Source organism: Lemur catta, chromosome 1 (assembly GCF_020740605.2).
Source record: "Lemur catta isolate mLemCat1 chromosome 1, mLemCat1.pri, whole genome shotgun sequence".
In the NCBI taxonomy this organism is placed as follows: domain Eukaryota; kingdom Metazoa; phylum Chordata; class Mammalia; order Primates; family Lemuridae; genus Lemur; species Lemur catta.
The window spans coordinates 156730461-156751432 of record NC_059128.1 but is presented as its reverse complement, the minus strand read 5'-3'; the positions used below and the strand labels follow the sequence as shown (position 1 = coordinate 156751432).

Below are 20972 nucleotides of genomic sequence, written 5' to 3'. Positions count from 1 at the left end.
GAAGCCAAGTATGAAATGTGAAGTAAACAACAGAATATCTAGTACGGAATAAATGTTCCCCCACTTAACCATGAAGTTTGGTGGAATTTATATTCTGGTCAGGCTGAGGCTATTTTAGGCAAACAGCTTACTATTTATGTACTTCTGTGTATTTTTCCATCTGAGGCTGCTTTGACAGCTGTTTATTCATTCACTCATTCATTCATTTATTCATTCAACAAATATTTATTGATTGACTGCTGGGTGAAACCCAAGGGAACGAGAAAGAAGACACACACTGCCCAGCAGAGCTCTGTGGGGGAGGCGGGAAGGGCAGGGCTGCAGGGCAGCTGCAGACACCAGGGGGGCCGAGGGGGTCTTCCTGCAGGACGCCCACAGGCTGCTCAGGAGAGCAGGGAGGAGAGGAAGGAGATCCTGAGTGTGGCGAGAATTCTCTTCTGCTCCTGCTGCAGGAGACATGAACCTGAGTCCCAGCTTCTAAAACTGCATTTTGTAATTCAGTGCCTTGTGTTGCATGGTTCTAGGTTCAGCACAAGACATTCTACTAAGTTTTGAGTTTGCATATTCTTAGGGTTTGAAATTCAGTGATGAAACTTACAGCCACTATTTATTGTCATCTATGGGCAGCTAGGGAGGCTGGGCTCTGGAGTCAGACTATCCTGAGTTTGAATTCTGGCTCTGCCTCCTAACAGAGACTCTGTTCAGCTACTTAACCTCTCTAAGTCTCAGTTTTCCCATCTGTAAATTGGGTATAATAAATGCAGCTACCTTACAGGGCTAATGTAAAGATTAAATGAAATAATGCAGGTAAAGTGTTTAGGATAAAGTAAGCAAACAATAAATACCAGCTAGTATTGATAATACTGTCCAACCCCCCAAAAGATCATGTTTAGGAGCTTTTGAGTAGAAATAAGCTTTGTGAAATTTTCACAATTTTTTCTTTTAAAAGCCATTTAAGTATGATAAAAGATAATTATAATTTTTCAATTTTGTGATATAGTTACCTTACCGTAGCTTGCTGATATTTTGTTTTTTTCCCTCCAGTGGGTTGATGTATACATTTTTAAATCTATTTCAAAGATCTTACTGGCCTTCATATAAAGTTATAATAAATATTTGCAGGGTTAGGATTATTATAGTTATCAAATTAAACATTTTGTATTTCTGATAGTTGAAGCAAAATGGAAAGGCAGGGGGGAGACCTCCTAGTGACTTCAGTGGCAAAGACCTTTTGAGGAATGCACACAGTGTTCACAGCTGTCTACTGTGTGTGGGCATAAAATGTGATAGCGCTGGCTGAGGGTTCTGGGGGCTCGGATGCTGTGTGCCAAGTGTGATTTCACACCTTGGAGAAGACAGATGCTCATTTAAGGTTTAACACAGAGGACCCACTGACAGCCGTGCCTTTTTAGACACCTTAATCACAAGCTTTAAAAAAGAAATTGCACGGTCACCATATTTGGGTTTAATTGACCAACTACCTCTCTTGATTCAAAAATCCTGGGGAAGAAAGTTGTTTTTCTACAGAAACAGCAGAACAGATCCTCCCAGAAGCCACACGGTCTGTTAATATTGTTTCAGGACCAACTAAAGCTATTTGGAAATCAATATTTAAACATTTTTATGAAGTGAACCATATGTCTAATAAAACAGGACAAAAGGAGTAGAACTGTGAAGAAGAAAATACAAAATATCTGTTTATGGTGTCAGTTCATATGTCTATTTCTCTCTAGGCAGTTTTTTTATTATCGTTGATGGGATTCCTTTTATTCTGTTGTCGGTACCACTAGAGCAGATCCTTAATAAATGATTCTGATTGTTATTTTATATTCATATTGTATGCCTTACTCTGTAAGAATCTATTCATTTTATGGTTATTAAAGTAATAGAATAGCACCAGTGAAAGCCTGAAAAATAGAGGAAAATAAACAAAAACAAAAAAGTCGTTCCAATCTCTCCTAACACAACGACTGGTGTTTCAGTGTCAATACTTCATTATTATATACTTACAGTGATTTCCTACACAGGCTCTGCAGCCAGGCTGGCTGGATTCCCAACCTACCTCCCCCTCACCAGCTATTTGACTTTGACCAAACTGATTAAATTCTCTGTGCCTCGGTTTCCTCACCTGTACAATGGAGCTGATAATAACAATACCTGTCCCTCATGACTATTGTGAGGATTAACTGAAATAGTGAATGGAAAACTTTTGCATAGGGTTTGATGTAGTGATTGCTCAGTAAAAGATATTTATTGGTGGTAGTGTTATTATTATTTTCTCCTGTGGTCCTTATCATACTCCATGAAGTTACAGAGGCTAGTGTTGGTTTTACCTATCATAAGAAATCTGTTGGGAGAAATTAAATGATGTTCATAGTTCTGGTTTCAGGTCCAGTGGTATTAAGACAAATGAGAAATGATAGATATTTCTGTTCCTCAAGAGACGCCTGTTAGGGGACAAGCAGTCATTGCTTTCTGATGTGATATAATAGGAAGTACCCTCTGTCACCTATAACTTGACTATCTTGCCAAAAGTGTGTAACTGGAATTGAATCATGCCTTTCTATTAAACCTCAAATTACAGGACATAGAAGAGATAGAAGAGTCTTGTTAAACGGTACCATGAGGAAAAACAAGCAAATCCAGAATGTGGGACATTCTGCAATACAAACTGGCCACGTCTTTTCAAGAAGTCAATACCACAATTAAAAGAAAGGCAGGAGAGGTGGAATAGTTGGGGGATTGTTCTAGATTAAAAGAGATATAACAAACAAAAGCAATGTGCATTCTTTAGTAGACTACTTATTTGAACCTAAAAGAAAATTAGGGAATTGAATATGGTTAGAATATTTAGGCAATACTAGGTACCTATTGCTAGTTTTGTCAGATGTGATAATAGTACGTGATTAGTTTTTGAAGAATGATGTTGAGAATTTAGGGGCAAATTGTCTTGATGTCTGCAAGAAAAAAAGATGAAACAAATATGACAAAATACTACTGATTTTCAAAGGGAGGTGGTGGGGTGGGTATGTGGGGATCCTTGTAGTACTTTTTATACTTTTCAAAAAATGTTGATAGATTTGGGAGGGTAAAAGTTGAATTCTGTTACATGTATATATTGTAGAGTGGTGACCTCTGGGCTTTTACTGTACTCATCACCCAAACGGTGCACATTGTACCCCATAAGTAATTTTTTATCCCTCACCCCCTCTCTTTCTAGTTTAATAAATGTTTGAAATTTTTCATAATAAAAAGTTAACAAATAAAATAAGCAAACAAAAAAGGAACTTTTTAGGAAGCAGAAGCTGTGTGTTAAATTGTTCAGTTCATGGCTAGCACAGTACTGTGTTCAAATTTCCATTCAGTGATGGTGACACACACAGCTCTGCTTTCCACATCTTACACACTTGGGAGTTTCATGGCTTATTTTGAAGGAGAGGACACAAAATCCTATATTTAAGAAATAAAGCCCCACCTTATACCCCTAAGGAAAACATCTATAGACATTCCTATGATGAGCCAAACCTAAATTATCTAGTTTGGGGACTGCGTAGCACTTTTTTTCTTTCTTTCTTTTTTTTTTCTTAGTAAGAGGATAGTTGATAGTTTTGGTAAAGATCGATCCCAAGCAGGGACAGAGCTAAGAAAAATCTATAGAATTTGAATTCCCAACTCTCAGATCTACACTAAGCCACTCATTTACAAGTGAGAAAGTTTGAGGAGAGTAAATGTATTCACCTCCAAATTCATAAAATCTTTATTTTACTTTCAAGCCAAGTTCAAGGAAAATCACAAGTTTTCATTTCATTCTCTAGCAGTTTCCAAAAATAACATCTTAAATATATACCTCTTAGGCCAACCCACCACCCCAAGGATTTATTTTAAGCTAAGACACAACTGGAACTAAATAAACTCTCAGCATTGGAACATAAATCTCGGTGTTAGAAAGGATCCTCCTAATCTATCCTCCTGTAGCAGCCAAGGACATAGTGATGCCAAGGAGTGATCAAGAATTGTGGATAACTAGCTTTTTCACTATTTGAGTGTTTCTGAATAGATATCTATACTTTTTATAATTAGAGGAAAAAAAATCTGTTTTTAAGAAAAATGTTATGGCTCTTAACCCCTCAATATAGTAAAAATTAAGAACCCTAAGAAGAAAACAAATACCGCCCCCCCCCAAATGATTCAGTTTTAACTCTCTCTCCTAGATTAGACACAAGAACCTGAATAACTCACAGATGTTGCAGAAAATGCCCTTTTCAAACAAAAAGTGATGATTATGATAGGTTTATTGCTTCCAGAAATTAATGTGCAAGTCTTATAAGGAGAATTAGCATGTTAAGGAGCCTAAATATTTTCACCAGCATTTTCCACACTTGCCCATATTGTGACTGACAAACTTCCCAGAGACGGGCTTTGTGTTTGAAACTTCTTTGAAAATCCCAACTTGCCCACAGCCAGTTTTCTTTTTGATCTCTTGATTTAACACTTCTAAGAGGCTGGACTACATTTCCATCTAAAGAGAAAGAGAATTAATTCCAGGTAATGGACACAAATCCTCTGAAAAAGTCCATCTACTGACAGTTTTCCAAACAATTTAAGCAGAAGCATCACATACTTAGGCCACTCTGACTCATTCAGAATGGAACATTTAGAGAGGAACATTTCTGGGCAAAACCCAGATGTTTTCTGACTTACCTGTTTGTTCTTGCTTTTTCAGAGGCTCTTGCCGCTGTAACAATCAATCAACAGGTGGTTACTCAGCTCCTGGAAGGAATTTGGCTTCAGCTGGAGCTGGAATAGGGCAGGGGTCCTCCCCTCCCTTTGTTGCAATTTCTCTACAGACAGAAAACAACCCAAAATAGTATATAAGTGAGGTTTGGCTGCACACACTCTTCTAATTTATTAATTCTGGAACAGCCAAAGAAAGTCCAATGTAGCTGAATTGAGCCTTCAAAAAAATATGTTAGTCCAGGATGGGTATTAGACTCAACTGAGTATAGCTACTATTTACTGGGCACTTAGGCTATGGCAGGCACTGGACTAAGCATTTTACAGATGTTTCTCATTTAACTTCAAGAAACCTTACAAAGTGAGTTTTATTATCTCAGTTTTACACATGCAGCAACAAAGGTTCGGGCAAATTTAAAAACTGTCCTAAGGATGGATGCCCAGCTAGTCAGAGGCAGTGTGGGTAGGGAAACCCGGATCTGTTCATCCTCATAACTGCCCTGAGCTGTGCTCCTCCCTGGGGAAGAGGGAAGAAGAGTGGGAAGAGGGGCAAGGAGACTCCCCAACTTTCAGTCCCCGACAACCTGTGGGGAACCCAATGGTGATGTGTGCAATTTCAGCCACAAAGCTGAAGTGATTGTACCCAGCATTTACCTGTTTTCTGTTACCTCACCAAATTCTAAAAAGATTTCTCCAGATGACTAAAGTCAGGGATGAAAAGGGGATGCAGGAATCTCTGCTTCTATCCTCTCAGTCACATTGGGCAAATTGTCTCTGCTTCACTGTGAGATTTAGGATAGCCTTCAGTTCAGCGAGTGCGATTCAGGAAGTAAGAGGGCGAGTACGTGTGTGTGTTTCAGGAGTGAATCTGTGCTCTGCTCAATGCCCACAGCTGGGGGGATGTGAGACCGTGAGACGGCCCAGCTCCATGGAAAGCAGTGCTGGGTAGACATGACAAGAGCATGCTTGCCTCCTTGGAGGTGCCCTCTTGCTTCTGTAGTCCTGGGCCGCTGCTCTGTGGTTGAGTTGTAGAGCAGTGGATTCCACGAGTCCCCACAGTCCACTATGATGCCCCCAAGAGAAGGGTCTTGGTTCTGCTGCTACCTAGTTGCCTGACCTCAGAAAACTCACTTGATGATCTCTTGAGCTCTTCCAGTGTGGAATTCTGTAACTCTGATGTCAAGGCTGAAATTCCTTTCCCCCGCGGGAGGCTTGGGGGTCACTGAGGCTCTCTCAGGGAACCACACATACCCACACATTCTTTTTCAATCACTTGACGGTATAATCATGCATGCGTGAGTCAAGAAACATAAGAGGAGATGGAAAAAGGAAGAAATGGTACTAAAGACAAGGATGATCTTCATTCCCCACCTTGGTTAACATTTTATTGTATGCCTACTAAGTGCCAAGCACTGTTCGAAAACAGTTCTAAAGAGACAAATTCTCTGCTATCCCGTGATTTAGATTCCCAGAGCTTCAGCATTAAACAGTGAATAATTAAAGTAAGCATGGAGAATTAGGAATTAGGAGCTGCTTCCCTAAGCCTAGACTTCTTCAGTGGCTTCCTCCCTGGTTTCCTTGGCTCCTTTCTGGCTTTTCTATCAAACTAATCTTCTCAAAATGCCCCGAGGCTAAAATGCCTCTAACGTCTTTCCCCTGCACCTTTTATCCTGTAATGAAATCCAGGCTTTTTAGCTCACCCTAAAGTCCCCGCACAAGCTCTCTTACTTTTCATCCTTCTTTCTATCCATTCACTCACTTTTCTGAGTCCTTCAACCAAATTAGTCTATTCAAGGTCTCCCCAGTCACTTTCTGTGTTTTTCTGCTTCCATATTTCTGTCATTGTTCTTTGAAGATTTAGTTGTTGGATTTTAAAAGTGTACTAAAGTAATGCACATTTATTTTATGAAATGATATAGAAATATGTGAGTTAGTAATCTCTCCTTCATTCTCCTCCATTTCATTTCCTCTGACATAACTGCATTTTAAAAAAATTTCAAATTTAGAGAAAAGTCACAAGAATAATACAGAAAACATCCATATACCCTTTTCCCAGATTCACCCATTTGTAACACTTTGGTCCACTTGTCTTTATTGTTCTCTCTCTCTCTCTTTCCACACACACGTATTGTTATTTATTTTTCTTAACTATCTGAAATAGTTTGCAGACATCATGCCCCTGTACCCCTTAATATTTCAGTATGTATTTCCTAAAAGCAAAAATATCCTTGATATAGTTATCAACTTCAGGAAATTTAACATTGATACAATACTTTTATCTAATCTAACTTCCATACTCTAATTTTTTCAATTGACCCAATTCTGTCCTTTATAATTTTTTTCCATTTAGTTCAGGACCTGATCCAGGATCACACGTTACAGTTAGTTCTTGGGTCTTTTCAGTCTCCTTTAATCTGGAATCTCATTTTTTTTTTTTTTTTTTGAGACAGAGTCTCACTCTCTTGCCTGGGCTAGAGTGCCGTGGCGTCAGCCTAGCTCACAGCAACCTCAAACTCCTGGGCTCAAGCGATCCTCCTGCCTCAGACTCCTGAGTAGCTGGGACTACAGGCATGCGCCACCATGCCCGGCTAATTTTTTCTATTTTTAGTTGTTTGGCTAATTTCTTTCTCTTTTTAGTAGAGACGGGGTCTCCCTCTTGCTCAGGCTGGTCTTGAACTCCTGACCTTGAGCAATCCACCCGCCTCGGCCTCCCAGAGGGCTAGGGTTACAGGCGTGAGCCACCGTGCCCGGCCTTCCATATCTTTTTCAATGTCATTTCAATACCTGAGAATACCTCTTCATCTTCCCAAGTCTTCCTTGTCCTTCTAGGCTCAGTTCTAATCCCTTTTGCCCCAGCTGAAGGCCAGAAGGGTACTTCTTAGAACTCTTTACATCTGCCATGGCACTCATGACCTTGCTTAGCCCACACAGGCTAATTAATAAATATTTGTTGATTAATTTATTTGGGGCACAGACATGAGTACTATCTGTGGCAAAGACAGAACTTGTCCTGTAGGCTTAGCAAGTCAAGACTGGTATCTTTGCTGCCAATTGCTTCTGGGGTAAATTTTCTATTCAAAACCAGATCTCTGACTACAGATTTGCCATACCATGGAACTACGGGGAAGTTGACATTTTTGAAAAAGTTTCACAATCGATAATTAAGAGCATGAAATAAAAATATTTTTTCCTGCAGAGGTGCGGAGCTGGGGGACTTGCCACAAGGGGCCCCCAGTCCCGATGGGGCAGCCTAGGTGCGCTCCATGGCATTTGGAGATGGTGTTCCTGCTGCTGACCAGCAGGCAACTGGGCTGGCCAGGGAGGTCACGATGGCTGCCCTGACCGGACTGGACCCATACGATATGCTACCGCCAAAGGCAGCTTCGGCCACCAGGGAATTTAGTCCCCTCCATCACCAATAAGCAAATAGTGGACCATATCTGTAAAGAGGACAACAGTCCAGGGAAAAAAATTTTTTTTCCCTACTATTTCATTTCTCTAAATTTCAGTAAACTGAAAAAGTGTTAAATTTAGGGAAAGGTTTCAGAGACTAATGAACTAAACTGTTCAAATTATAATCCAAAATATTCCAATATAGTCCATTCTTATATGATCAATGTATAGAAGGTTGAAGGAGGCTAGTTTGTTTAAAAAATAGGTCCTACAATGGAGATGCTAAATTATAAATTGAGAAGAGTACTTTCATAATAATCACTATTTGTGGACATCAAATAAACCTTTTTGCCCTTGCCTGAGAGAGTATTAGGATCTTATCAAGTCTTGGTAAATTTTGAAAATCACATGGTTGTTCAATGCCTCCATGTGGTAGAAAAAATAATTTAGTTCTGTCCTAGCTTCCTGTGATAGCAACATTCAGACCAATAAAGTATGACAATGCTTAGCGTCCTTCAACCATTAGTGTTTTTTGTTTGTTTGTTTTTAAAAAGAAAGGCCTACGGGAAAATGACCTGAATTGAAGACAAATGACCCAGATCTCATTAAGCTACATGGAATTAACCCTTCTTTCTGAACCTTCCTTATTTTTCTGTATGAGGAATGGATTTTTTAGCCAAAGGAGCATTATAAAATGAAACAAGTGGACTGAAATCCAAAGTGAGTCCATTTTTTCTAGAAAGGCTTTATATAAATTCTTTTCAAATTTCAAACACAAGATTTTTTTCTCTTGACAAAGGAAATCCTTTCTGTTCAGCCATAAGGTAAGTTTTAAAATCATATTAACAAATGTTAATTTGCTTGACAATTCTTTGCACATGAAATTGCCCAAAGAGAATGGTCATCTTTATGAAAGACCTGAATTTCAGTGTAAGCAACAAGTCAAAAATAGGAGTAGTCAAAAGTTAGACTGGGTCTCTTTCTTTTGAATCAGCTGTATCATTTCACCTCCCGGGGATCAGCTAGCACCTTGATCTTCAAGTGATTCTGCTTAAAAGTACTCGATACTCTAAAGATGACTTGAAGAAGAGAGTTGGATCATTCTAAGAACCAAGAATAGGTACTAATGAAAACCAGCCCACTTTCTCAAAGCCCATGAGATGTCACAGTGCTGTACCACTTGGGCTTCTGTGACCGGGTGAATTTTTTAAAATGTAAATTGAGCATTCAATGTATATGTGTTCATTTGCTTGCGCATTGTAGACTGCAACAGAAAACTATTTCCTCCAAGGCAAATTAGGGGTGAAAGGAGAGGCAGGCAGAAAGCTATTTTCTTAGCATATCTTCTGATTTCTTTAGAATAATATAGTACAAAGATGTATTACCTATTTAAAATATATCCATAAATCTAAAATAAATAAATAATAAAGATTATTCTCAGGATGGGAAGGAGTGAACTTCAATAGCAATAATTAGTTTGTTCAAGTAAATGTTACAAATTCAGTGATTCCCTTAGCATGAGTCCATCTTCCCACTTTCCCAGCTATGTCTTGATTGTTAATATATTCTTGAAAATATTATCAGAATTCTTTTATATTTAATGTGTTTTTATCCAACGCAATTGAGGCTCTTCCTCCACCCCAATATTGCCAGAAATGACAAGATCATCTGTGGACACCATGGGTCATAATCACAATTTTGCCACCGATTTATGGTATGACCTTGGATAAGTTATTTCTTTGCCTTAATTTCTTCATCTGTAACATGAAGAGTGTGAACTAGAAGACACTTTGGGCCCCTTCTAGTGATAAAACCCTATGATTCCCTGACTCTATCTTTGTCCAAGAAGGTTTCTTATGCTTGTCATCAATTCTAAGTCATAAAGACCCCATGTCCTAACAAAATTCCTGAGAAATAGGACCAGGGTGGAATTATTAATAATGTATTTTGCATAACAGTTAATAAATCACTTTAATTATAGATACACATTTGATTCTGCCAGTCAGTACAGCCCAGGTATTTTTGCCCTTTATAGAAGAAGAAACTGAGGCTTAAGGAGGTTAATTTAGCTCCTTAGGCCCTGCAGTTAATAAGCAGGAGAGCTAGAAGTTTGTAAATGAATTTAATTTTTCTAAGAACAGTATACAGGTAGTTAAAATGATCTGACATAAAGATTAGTCTTTTGAGAGTGGTGGATTCTTTTCTAAACATCTTGAGGTTTTTATCTCCTCTCAGCAGGTCATTCCAAAACCATAAATCAACTAACCTAACTAGTGTGTATTAGAGATTAAAGGGAATAGTACACAAAAGAGAGCTAGGATCTTTTCGGGCAGGTGGTGGGGAAAACACTTCTCTATATAGAAGGAGCCCTCAGATTTCATGATTTCTTTCCCCAAGGACCAGTCCAACCCAACATTAACAATGCAACACAAAATACCATGTTCAAGTTCTTAAAAAAATTATTATTATAGTTAGTATCCAAGGATACAATTTAGACAAACCAATATAAAATGTCATTCAACATCCTGGTCACTTCAGCAAATCAACCCTTTTATTTTCCTGTGGTCCCTGCTAGCTTTTGTCTTTATATATAAATGATGTTTTTTACTGGTTGTAGACATGTATTTTTAAATATCAGAAATCTAAACTTTGACAAGAGGAAATCTCAATTTTAATAACTGTTCTTCGATTATTTTCCTCATCCTGAATTTACTTCATCTGTTTGCTTATTGTTTTCTCTTGAATTTTTATCTGTTTCATCAGAAGAACAAAAAGTTCTTCTGTTTTTAAGGAGTTTTCTGTCTTTTTTTTTTTTCAAATACCACACAGCAGGGAATGTCCTCACTTTTATATGCTCCTACCAGGACTCCTGAAACCAAACACTAAGAAAGGTTATGTCTGGGGATCCTTTCAAAACCCATACGCATTTGGGTGGTGAAAAAATAATTCTGTCTGGTGGCAGGAAGCTGAAATGATGACCTATAAGGTTTCTTCCAGCTTTTGAACTTCTTGAGTCTATGACAACTCCTGGTAGATACAGGTTTCCTGGTAGGGATGGAGCAAGAAGCATGTACAATTACTTTATGAGTCTTGGTAAGTCGGAGTTTTCAGGTTGACGGCCAGAAGGGGTTTAGCTGGGTAGTGAGAATGCTTGTTTTCCTGGTTACTGGATATGCCACCAGCTTATATCTCGTTGTGTTGTCCTGTGGTAACTGAAGCCACTGTCGCCACGGCAAATGACGGCAATTTGAATTAGATAATTTAGAGTGGCCCATGGAAATCTGACTAGGCTGTCTCCCTAATGTACAAGACATTATACGTGTGGTGCTGTATTTGGATGACACACATCTCCTTAGTTCCCTTCAACTGAAATGACAAATAGGTAAGAGACCAAATTGTTATTTAATGGCTTAATATTTTAAAAAAATCAATTGTGGTAATAATCTAAGGAACAATTCAGAAGAATTACTCGTTATTCTAAAAATATTATTTGAATAGCATTTACATGTAGCTAAAGAAGGTACTGTGGTCCCGAGAACTTTCATCCAATTTCCAAAAATCAAACTTTATATCTAATGTAAAGTGACACCAAAAATTCTAAATCCAGTCTAATTCAGTAGTCTACGGCTTATTCCCAGTGATTCCTCACATTTGCAAGCCCGTTACACGTTGGTTTTACCTGTCAAGAAATCCTTTGCATCACTTTTATAAAACCACATTATTTTCCATAAAACCTGACTGGAAGAATCTAATATTGTAAATTCGCACGTGCCTCGTGCCCTGAGCAGAAAACTTCTGGTTTGGGATTTTTCTCACAGTCGTGCTCTGACCTCTGGTCCGAGCAGGTAAATTGCCGGAGGGAGAAGCAAGTGTTACCCTAAAGGAAACCGTTGTGGGATTTCTTTTTCCTCTTTAAACTGATCACTTTTTAGGAAGAGTTCCCGCTGCATTCTATGGTCCAAAGTCCTTGCCACCATGATTACCATCTTTTCCACCAATTTGCCACCTCCTTGCCCCCTTCTTTCCAAAAGCCTTCATTGGAAAGAACTTTCTCTCGTGACCCCCTATTCCATCTAGTACCAATCGCTCCCAGCGCCCCCCCACCTCCACCAGCTTCCCTCTCCCGCCCAGAATCCAGGTCCCCAAACCACTTAAGGGAAAATTCACACCCCTAGCCCCCTTCCTGGGAGTCCGGAGGAGGCGCTGGGTGGGGGTGTGGGCAGGGAGGAGGGGCAGGGTTTTTGGGGGTCCCCAGTGTTCTCCTCGCACCACCCCCCCCGGGGGTTTTGCAGGGGGAGGGGAGCGCGGGTGGGTGGGACCGGGCCGGGTGGGGGAGGGGTGAGGGCGAGGAGGAGGAGGAGGAGGAGGAGGAGGAGGAGGAGTGCTGTGTGTGCGAGCGTGTGTGGCTGGGGGAAGCCATTGCCTGTTTAATAGTTGCTGTTGCTGCACTTCCGCTTCTCTCCCAGCGAGAGAGACACGAGTGGCCAGGCCCAGCCGCAGCCGCAGCAGCAGCCGCGGCGGCGGCACGGAGGAGCCAGACACAAAGAGAGGTACGGGGATCCCCCCGCCGCCCGCTGCCCCCCGGCCGCGCCGCCGGGCCTCGGGGACACCCCTCGTCGCCTCCCGCGACCCGCTCTGCCCGGGCCGCGGGACACAGGGCTGGGTCGGCTGGAGATGGGCTGGGGAGCCCCAGGGGTCCGGGGCCCGCCTGCGGGGGATGGGCAGGGACCCCGGGCCGCGTGGGGTGCGGGGGCCTCCCTCGTCGGGGGTGGGGGGGTCATTGTGGCTTGAACTGTCAGTGCTGCCCCGGGAGCCCCCCACTGGCCACCGAGGGGGCCGGGAGCGGGGGAGGGGGAGTTGGGGGAGCCCCGTTTTCCCCGGGGGCGGGGGCCCGCGGGAATTAACCCCTCCCGGGCGGAAGGGCTCATTGTTATTCCTTCGCCGCGGAGGCCGAGCCCCCCCGCACCCCACCCCCCTCCACGGGTGGCGATCCGGCGTGTGCTCGGGACCCCCGCCGGCCGCGAAGCCCAGAGCTGGGTGGCCCCGGGGCGGGCCAGCGGGGAGGGGCGTCGGGGCGCGGCGCGGGGGGGCCTCGGGCCTCGTCGCCCCTGCCCCCCACCGGCCTCTCCCTTCCCCCACCGGGCACCGGCTCCCCGCCTCCGTCCCCGGGTTTCGGCTTCCTCTCTTACTCCTTCCCCGCCCCTCCTCTCTTCCCGACCTCGCCAAACTCCGCTCGTGGCCCCCACAGTCTTGCCCCGGCCCCCAGCTCCCGGCGACCCCCGGAAAGCGGACAAAAACAGCCCTGAGGCCGCCGGCCGCCGGGACCTTCCCTCCTCGCCCCGCCGAGGCACCCCGCGCCCCCGCCCTGCCCTCGCTGGCTTCTCCCTCCCTGGCGGGTGGGGAGCCCCGGGGGGCGAGGGAGGGGCCGCTCACCGAGCTCCAGACCGTTTTCCCCACAGCGTCCCCGACTTGGGCCAAAAATAAACAAGCCGCGTCCGATTTGCAAAAGCCTTAATGGGCCTGGAGACTTTGAAAAGCGGGTGGAGGGCGGTGGGCGGCCGTGTGCACCCCTGGCCAGTGCCCTCTTGACAGCACCCAAGTTCCTTATTTACACTGCATGGTTTGTGTGTTTCTGTTTGTCTCTCTCCCCCTGCAGGGGCTGTTTGCGGGGTGGGGTGGGGGGTTCGCTATGTCGGATGACGATTCGAGGGCCAGCACCAGCTCCTCCTCATCTTCGTCCTCCAACCAGCAAACCGAGAAAGAAACAAACACCCCCAAGAAGAAGGAGAGTAAAGTCAGCATGAGCAAAAACTCCAAACTCCTCTCCACCAGCGCCAAGAGGTATAGCATTCTTCCCCTCCCACCCCCGCAGGCTTCCTATCTTCCCCTTGGTGCGGTTGGTATGCCTCCCAATGTGGGTAGTTTAAATGCCCCTCTGCTCATGGTTTATGCGTTCTTAAAAATGAAAGGAGGACCTTGGAAGCCTTAATTAATTTTTCTACTGCTGCTGCTTTTTTAAAAATCATTGTCCACGTGCAGCTGTTGTGGCTTGCCTCTCCCATTTCTTGCTGAAGTTTGTAAGAATCCTCATTACTTTTATTAGTCTCCCAAATCTGATTTCAGATTACTTATCCTATTAATCGCTAATCTGTGACCCTCCCCAAGGCTGCCATCCCACTTCTTAATTACTAATACCTGCCCAGACAGCTGTATCAAAATGAATTTCTATGACCATCTTACTTTCTCCTCACCTGTTGCATGGATGATCTTTTTTTGAATAGAGTGTTTGCTACAAATTGCATTAGGAATAAGTAACTTATATTAGTAGGTAAAAAATTAGGTAGGTGGAAACGTTTTCTGGAATTTAAAGAGATTTTTCTAACTTGGAGAGTTGAGGCAAATGAATGAATCAATAAGTGATTGTAAAATGGTTATTCTATGTTATTTTTGTGATTCTCTTTTTTAAGAACTTCAATTTAGCAAATTTCAGGGAGACTCATATTTTTTCCGTGCTATTTGCTCTCACACTGTAAAAATGTTCCTTCACCTTTTTTCCTCAATTGAATTCAAGCAGTGACTATTTTTCCTTTTTCTTTTCCTCATTATGTCTCTAGAGGTAACTGCTTTTCCTCTGTCATCCTTCAGTAATATTCTCTGATCCCGCCGACCCTCATAATAATCTATAGCAGATTCCTGGGAACCCACAGACACCCCTTCATAAGCCCTTCTCTCAAAGTTAGACATTTGTTAAACTTTAAATTGGCAAACCAGGAAGATAGTAAGGAATCCAAATGGTGGGTTAGATAGGGATACCCTTCTTGAAAGAATTTAAAATAAAATGGAACATGAGACTTTAGATCTCTGCTGAGTGGTAAGCCTGGAACTCGGGAGTTTGAGAATTTGTTATGTCATTCTGCCTGACTTGAAATTTGAAAATTTGATGAAGTGTTCACCATGGCCTGATGAAGGAGTGACTTTAGCTTATTTTAAGTAGTATGGAGGTTTTGAGTTAAGTGGCAAGATGCCTCTGCAAGATTGTTGTCGTGTTTTCAGAGAGTTGATTTGATGGTGCAACTTCCCTGGAGTCCTAACTGGCCTTCATTGGTTGGCCCTGTGTGGCTCTCCCAGACCCTAGCATTTGCCCTGCCCACTTTGGATGGGCCCTTCTTAACACCCCCACCTCCACCCTGTTGCTCAGCTTTTGGCCTGACCTGCTCAAGGTAGTATAGTTGCTTTCAGTCATTAGTATATTTATATTTTGCTGGATATTCCTGGTGTACATGAACATATTTGGGGGTAAAAGCATAAGTAGCAGCATATATAAATAAAATAGTCTGCTTTGTGTCAGTGAATTAATTACAGAGGGTGTAGTTTTCACTGGACACAATTTGTCCACCATTTACACTAACAAAGTTAAAAACTTATTTGGAGATGGCTGGGAGAGGTGATAGGTATAGAAAATGAAAAGTGGGAAGCTACAGATAGTAATTTTACCTGCAAGTAAAACGTCAGGGTGTTTTGTTTGTTTTTGTTTGTATGAATTTAGCTTCCTGGATATCTTGCTGAGAGAGTGGCTGTTAGTGTAAAAACAGAACTAAGGTTAATAGCAAAAGGTAAAAAATGGAGATGGACAGCGTAACCAGGAAAGAGTAAGAGAAAAATTGATGTTAGTGAGGCCCTATAGAAGCTGTTCTGTGGAATATACTGATTTGGAATGTAGATGTTGCCCATAGAATTGGAAGGGGCACGTTTACCAGGAGATGGAGTGAAAAAGCAGCCTGAATTGGCAGAGTAACAGATTACTAACTGCATATTGTAAAGTGGTTTCTAAACCACCGGTGGAGGAAAGCCCCCATTGACAGTGGTTCGAACGAGAATTACTCTGTGGACATATGTATGAGTTACTCTTGCAGATCTTTTGCCAGTTCTCTAGAAATGTGCACATGCTGGCTGTTTAGAAGAAGTGGATAAAGCTGTCTGGTATTACACTTTTTAGGTATTAAAAAAGCAACTACCTTTTGAGTGAGTACTTTGTAGTAGAAGTTGAGTTGGCAAGGGTTAGTGAAGTCAATATGTATTTTTATATTCGTTGTGCTCAGAGGGAGGACATTTTTTGCCTGTGTACCTAGCTAGGTCTTAAAATATAGTCATTCAAAAAGATGCAGGTAAAGAATCAGTAAACCAGGGTTCCAAACTTTCAGTCTAACATACAATAATGAATCAAACAGCAGAGATGCGAATGTCTCAGAACTGAAATGCTTATTGGTAGCAGAATACTGATAAATAGATGTAGATAGAGATTGTGAACAAACCCCTTTCTAAAGTTGACCAGATTTGTAGGAGACAGGAAATGTCCTCCAATGGGAAGAACTTCCCCCACCTTCAATTGTCACCTTTAATTTCTTTTTACTTATAACATGGAAAATACAACACCTTCTAAAACCTATTCCTTTTCGCATATAGCTAGCCTCTTTTCCTACCCTCAGAAAACGTTTGGAAAAGGAAAGACATCCGTTGTGAATCCAATTGCCCTGTTTGGTTTTTGTTTTTACTACTGTGCTGCCTCACTGAGATTTTTAAGTTGTAACATAGCCCCGTTGGGCTTTATATGATAGGAAGAGGGAAGGTTATAAAAATAGGCACCGTTTAGAAGGTGGAAGAAGCTTAAAGACCCCAAACTTTGTCGTATTAATTGATGGTGTAAGCCCCTAGGTAAGCAAAAGACAAAGGCCAGGGCTTGGTGTGAACTGCCTGGTGGCTTCGGCCTAGGAGTGGGGGAGGGGCTCTTTGTGGAGTCGAGGGTCGGTGCGGAGGGAGCAAACCGCGGGCAGTGTCTGGCTCGAGAGCCAGCTGAGAGCGGAGCGTGGAGAGGGAAGGGGGCAGGCCCGCGGGAAGTTAGAGGACGCCCGGGTTAAAGCAGGTCCGGAAAGGTGGGCCGAGAGTCCGAGCCGGCGAGCGTGCTGGGCGGGCGGAGGCCCGGGTTAGTGCACCTGTGCGGGCCGCCGGGCGGCGCGCGGGAGGGAGGGCGGCGGGAGGGGCGTCAGCGCCCGCGGGCCTCGGGGCCTAGGTTCCCTCCCGGGCGCCGGGGCCGGCGAGCCGGCGAGCCCCGGGGCTGTCCACCCCACGCCCCTCCCCCCGCCACTTAAGCAGCGCTGCGGGGGGGCGCGGGCGCCCCGCCACGGCCTGCGGGTCAGTCGGGCCGGAGGGGCCGCGTGGGGGAGCGGCCATGTTGGCTCCCTCTCCGAGGGCTGGGGCGGCCGCGGGGGCCGGGTCGGGCGGCTCGGGGACCCGCCTGGGGGGCGCCCTGCCGGGCGTGGGCGTGGGGGCATCTGGGGGTGCAAGGGGCGCGTTCTTCCCACCTACCGACGGCTGTGATCTCTCCGTCCTGGGGAGAGGAGGTGCGGGGGAAAGGTTCAAGAAACTAGTCCCCAAGTGGGAAACTTTAAACTCATTTCCCAAGTGGAAGACACTGAGAGATGGAGCTGCCTTCGTGCGCCAGCGGGATTGGAACCCAGATGTTGCAGACGATGCCGTGAGATTCCGGACCCCCGCCACGCTGCCCCTGTGAACGAAGTGTTTTCCTAAACTAGGGACCTGAAGCTTTTGATGTGTCGTTTCCTCTTTCCTCGGTAGAATCCAGTTGTCACTGTTAGGTTTATATTATGCCAGACCAAAATGTTACAGGTGGGAGCTTCCAACGCCTTAATATTTCTTGTGTTTGTCTACCCTATTTCCCTGACTCCAGGATTCAGAAGGAACTGGCAGACATCACTTTAGACCCTCCACCTAACTGCAGGTGAGATGCTTTTCAAATTTTTTTCTTTTTAAAATTCTAGCCTTTGTGTTGAAGTTTTCTTCTTAGTATATCTTTTTGCTTTTATTCTTCAGTTAATGCTTGTTACAGTGCTAACATAAGTAACAGCTGAAATATATTAACCTGAGTGTAATATTTTGATGAGCTCAGTACTGTGTTGAAGAGAAGTAATAGATTTGGAGTGGACTTTTGCATATATGAAACAAAACTGTAAAGTAAATTTAAAGGTGTATCTTTGCCTAATCATGGATCTTTGAAATGGCATTAAAGATGATGTAAAACCTTTTAGATGCTACGTGCATTTGGGTGTAGAACACTGCTTTGCTATAATCTTTTATTCAAGCTTTGCTAAGCTAATAAAGCACAGAATTAAATCAAATACTGGATCTTCAGACTTATTCCATAGTACGTAAATTTTGTATTGGACTTCTGGCAGAACAATTCAGAAAACCACTTGGCTTTGATAAAAAAGTTTTGTTTTAAATTACAGATTTAAGCTCTTCCATGGGGGTGTTTTCCCTTAGCATTGCTTTATTCAGACTGTATACATAACTGTGTTTCAGTTTCAAAACAATTTGAAACCAACTTTCCTGGGGTTTGTTGATCACAATTTTATTTGGAGTAGCCATTTTGCTACTGTTGGGTCAAAGTGGAGGATGTGATGACTTTCTTTACTAAGTCAATAGTGAGGTGAGGAGTTATAATAGAGGCATTTATTTAAGGGAGGTTTATTGTTCAGTTCTATAACTCCTATAGTTTAAAAATTAAGTATAACATTAATCTTACTTCTCAGTTCTCAAAATTGGCATTGGAATGGATGTGAGATTTCAGAAGTCTTCTAAAATTATTGGTAGGGGTAGAAGTTAATGACAGGAAGACATTTAGTGGCCATACACAGAACTTCAGATGACTGTGTAGAAATATTAGGTTGAAAAGCTAAATGAAATATTTTTCATATTAACATTGAACTTTCTAAACTGTGATTAGTGGATTAAATGCAAACTTCAGTGCTGCCATTTTTGTTACATCTGTTCTTAATGTTGATCAGGTGTGTGGTGCTCATTGGTGAAATTTTGTACTGTTTTGTAAGAAAAGTCTTTTGGCATTTGAAATGTTCTTACACTGTGATTTATAACGACTACTTAATCATTCTTGAGGATTTCCTTCATGGCTATAAGAATCTTTTCAGATGGTTGAGAAAGTGAAGAAATGGTAAGGTTTAGGCCTGTGATGTTTAACAATTTTATTTTAGTGAAACAGTTGTTCAAATGGAAGCCTATAGATTTTCTCAGTTGTTTTGTGTGGAATCTGTGGATGTTCCCCAAGGTAGATTGCTGCTGTGTAGTTATTGCTTCTGTTTGGTATTGTGTCTCTCCCATGTTTGTATCTTGTGAGTTCAGACAGCTCTAGCTGATTAAATTGTAAAGCTTTTAAGGCATAGTTTAAAAACTAGTAACATTTATTACTACATATAATGGCTTTCTTGTGAATAAGTGCAATCAAATTTAAAATTGTAAACACTTTTCATGGGATTAATCATTTAAAAAATAGGATAAGTACACTTAAGTTCAAACCATTTTAGCTGAGTTCATATGTGAGAGATTTGTGAAGCTGAGGCATGTGGAACTTTTCATCCTTGGAAAACCCTTATTATTCCTTTAAGGTGAAATCTTCAAACATTACCTGTGGTCAGGGAAAGCTCCAAACTGGATTGCTGTTGGATGGTTGGTGGTGGGGAGACAAAGCTTAATATATGTAAACATTTTGAGAAAAATATCTGATTTCAAGGAAAATATCAGGCATCTTTATTTTGCAAGAGAATGTATATTGTGTTGTCTTCAAAAAATGAAGATGATTTTATTTTTTGAAGACATCTTCCAGTGGGGCTGTTTAATGTGAATTAAAATTTTTAGTTTTGGTTGCCTTATTGTGGTGGTGTCTTAATGTTATGTAGTACCAACATTCAGTGCTCTTAAATGAGTTTGGTTTTATATTTTGTGCTGGTACCTTATGGGATTTAATTATTTAATAGTTGATGTACTTTACTGTTGGAGATGAATTGTTTGGGGATACTTTTTGAAGTTAGTTTCCAATGAAAGTGTGTGAATAAGATAACTTATTAAATGTTTGCATGTTTAAAGTTACCCTCAGCATGAGAGCTTTCAATAGCTTGGCCCCTATTGGAATTATAATTTAATCAACTATAAATTATATTTTGAATGAGTTCAATAATTGGTTACAATTAATGTATTTTATGTTTTTGCCTTTTGTAGGACTTTCTTGAATCAGCATTATATGTGTAGTTTAAAATTTAATCAAACATACTACTTTGGCCGGGCGCGGTGGCTCACGCCTGTAATCCTAGCACTCTGGGAGGCCGAGGCGGGAGGATCGCTCGAGGTCAGGAGTTCGAGACCAGCCTGAGCAAGAGCGAGACCCTGTCTCTGCTAAAAATAGAAAGAAATTATCTGGACAGCTAAAATATATATGTATAGGAAAAAATTAACTGGGCATGGTGGCATGTGCCTGTAGTCCCAGCTACTCGGGAGGCTGAGGCAGAAGGATTGCTTGAGCCCAAGAGTTTGAGGTTGCTGTGGGCTAAGCTGACACCACAGCACTCTAGCCTGGGCAACAGAGAGAGATTTTGTCTTAAAAAAAAAAAAAAAATACTACTTTATTAAAATATAGTACTTGGCACATAGCAACCTCAATAAACAGTTGATTGTCTCAAAAAAAATACTACTTTATTAAAATATAGTACTTGGCACATAGTAACCTCAATAAACAGATGATTATCTCAAAAAAAAATACTACTTTATTAAAATATAGTACTTGGCACATAGTAACCTCAATAAACAGTTGATTATTGCAAATAAGTAGAATTGCTCCTCTTGAAGGAAGGTGTCCTGCTTGTGTTCACTAATTTTAGCATTTCACTTGACAAAAATATTTGGATCTGAAGTTACTGAACTTACATGAAATGCAGTTGCTAAATATAATGTATGAAAACATAAAGTTAAATCCTTAATGT

The 20972-nt window shown here is 42.0% G+C and overlaps 1 protein-coding gene and 1 long non-coding RNA gene across 3 annotated transcripts in view; one reads left to right on the top strand and one right to left on the bottom strand.

The window, feature by feature from the left end:
- Positions 1-4369: 4369 nt before the first annotated feature.
- Positions 4370-20972, bottom strand: part of LOC123628343 — a 28702-nt gene continuing 12099 nt past the window's right edge. Inside the window, exons 1-3 of one of the 2 annotated variants that reach the window (XR_006731608.1) lie at positions 13561-13581; positions 4702-4841; positions 4370-4519 (exon numbers count right to left, since the gene is read on the bottom strand). This is a non-coding gene — a long non-coding RNA (uncharacterized LOC123628343). Of the gene's footprint in view, positions 4520-4701; positions 4842-13560; positions 13582-20972 lie in introns of those variants that run through there. The other variant, XR_006731610.1, reaches the window with a different exon arrangement.
- Positions 12486-20972, top strand: part of UBE2E1 (ubiquitin conjugating enzyme E2 E1) — a 68683-nt gene continuing 60196 nt past the window's right edge. The window contains exons 1-3 of the mRNA XM_045537956.1: positions 12486-12677; positions 13784-13968; positions 17873-17923. Of these exons, the coding sequence (XP_045393912.1) occupies positions 13817-13968; positions 17873-17923 (203 nt within the window). The 5' untranslated portion in view covers positions 12486-12677; positions 13784-13816. The remainder of the gene's footprint in view (positions 12678-13783; positions 13969-17872; positions 17924-20972) is intronic.